The 1,182-nt window shown below is 26.1% G+C and overlaps 1 protein-coding gene across 1 annotated transcript; it reads left to right on the forward strand. All coding sequences in view use genetic code 6, as the record gives it.

The window, feature by feature from the left end:
• Positions 1–127: 127 nt before the first annotated feature.
• TTHERM_02334970 (hypothetical protein) lies at positions 128–797 on the forward strand (the record flags this gene model as incomplete). The annotated part of the gene is made up of 2 exons (XM_001028522.2): positions 128–333; positions 385–797. Coding segments are annotated over 2 exons (619 nt in total), but the record flags the coding sequence as incomplete, so codon positions are not given.
• Between the last annotated feature and the right edge of the window lie 385 nt (positions 798–1,182).

A 1,182-nucleotide genomic window follows, 5' to 3' on the forward strand; every position in this document is an offset into this window, starting at 1 on the left:
TTACTAACGAAGTGACTTAATTAGCTAATCACTAAGTAAGTGAAAAGCGTAAATCAACAAAATAATCAATTTTTTCAAAATTTCTTGGTTTATCAATCAATAAATTAAGTTTTTACCTTAAATCAAGTGTCAAACTTGTGATATTCTAGCACTACGCTATTCCTGTGCCTAAATCTTTTGCACCCTATGCACCAATACTATTACAACTTTAAATATAAGAATAAATAATGAATTAAGAAAATAAATTTGGAGGAGAAAGGATTGTAAAAAAAGATTGTTGGTTTTGTTAGTATCATCGTTTGTTTTTGAAGGAGTAAGTAACTAACTAACTAAGTAAGTAAGTTAACAAATTGATTATTTTTATTTGAGGAGTAAGTAAGTAAGTCAGTCTGTAAGTAAGTAAGTAATTAAAAAAGCAATCTAATAAAACAATAAATAACTAACTAACTTGCTTACTAACGAAGTGACTTAATTAGCTAATCACTAAGTAAGTGAAAAGCGTAAATCAACAAAATAATCAATTTTTTCAAAATTTCTTGCTTTATCAATCAATAAATTAAGTTTTTACTATAAATCAAGTGTCAAACTTGTGATATTCTTGCACTACGCTATTTCTGTGCCTAAATCTTTTGCACCCTATGCACCAATACTATTTTCCCTTTAAATATAAGAATAAATAATGAATTAAGAAAATAAATTTGGAGGAGAAAGGATTGTAAAAAAAGATTGTTGGTTTTGTTAGTATCTTCGTTTGTTTTTGAAGGAGTAAGTAACTAAGTAACTAACTAAGTAAGTAAGTTAACAAATTGATTATTTTTTAGTTGAGGAGTAAGTAAGTAAGTCAGTCTGTAAGTAAGTAAGTAATTAAAAAAGCAATCTAATAAAACAATAAATAACTAACTAACTTGCTTACTAACGAAGTGACTTAATTAGCTAATCACTAAGTAAGTGAAAAGCGTAAATCAACAAAATAATCAATTTTTTCAAAATTTCTTGCTTTATCAATCAATAAATTAAGTTTTTACTATAAATCAAGTGTCAAACTTGTGATATTCTTGCACTACGCTATTCCTGTGCCTAAATCTTTTGCACCCTATGCACCAATACTATTTACCCTTTAAATATAAGAATAAATAATGAATTAAGAAAATAAATTTGGAGGAGAAAGGATTGTAAAAAAAA

Source organism: Tetrahymena thermophila (genome assembly GCF_000189635.1).
Source record: "Tetrahymena thermophila SB210 genomic scaffold scf_8255318, whole genome shotgun sequence".
NCBI classification, from domain to species: Eukaryota; Ciliophora; class Oligohymenophorea; order Hymenostomatida; family Tetrahymenidae; genus Tetrahymena; species Tetrahymena thermophila.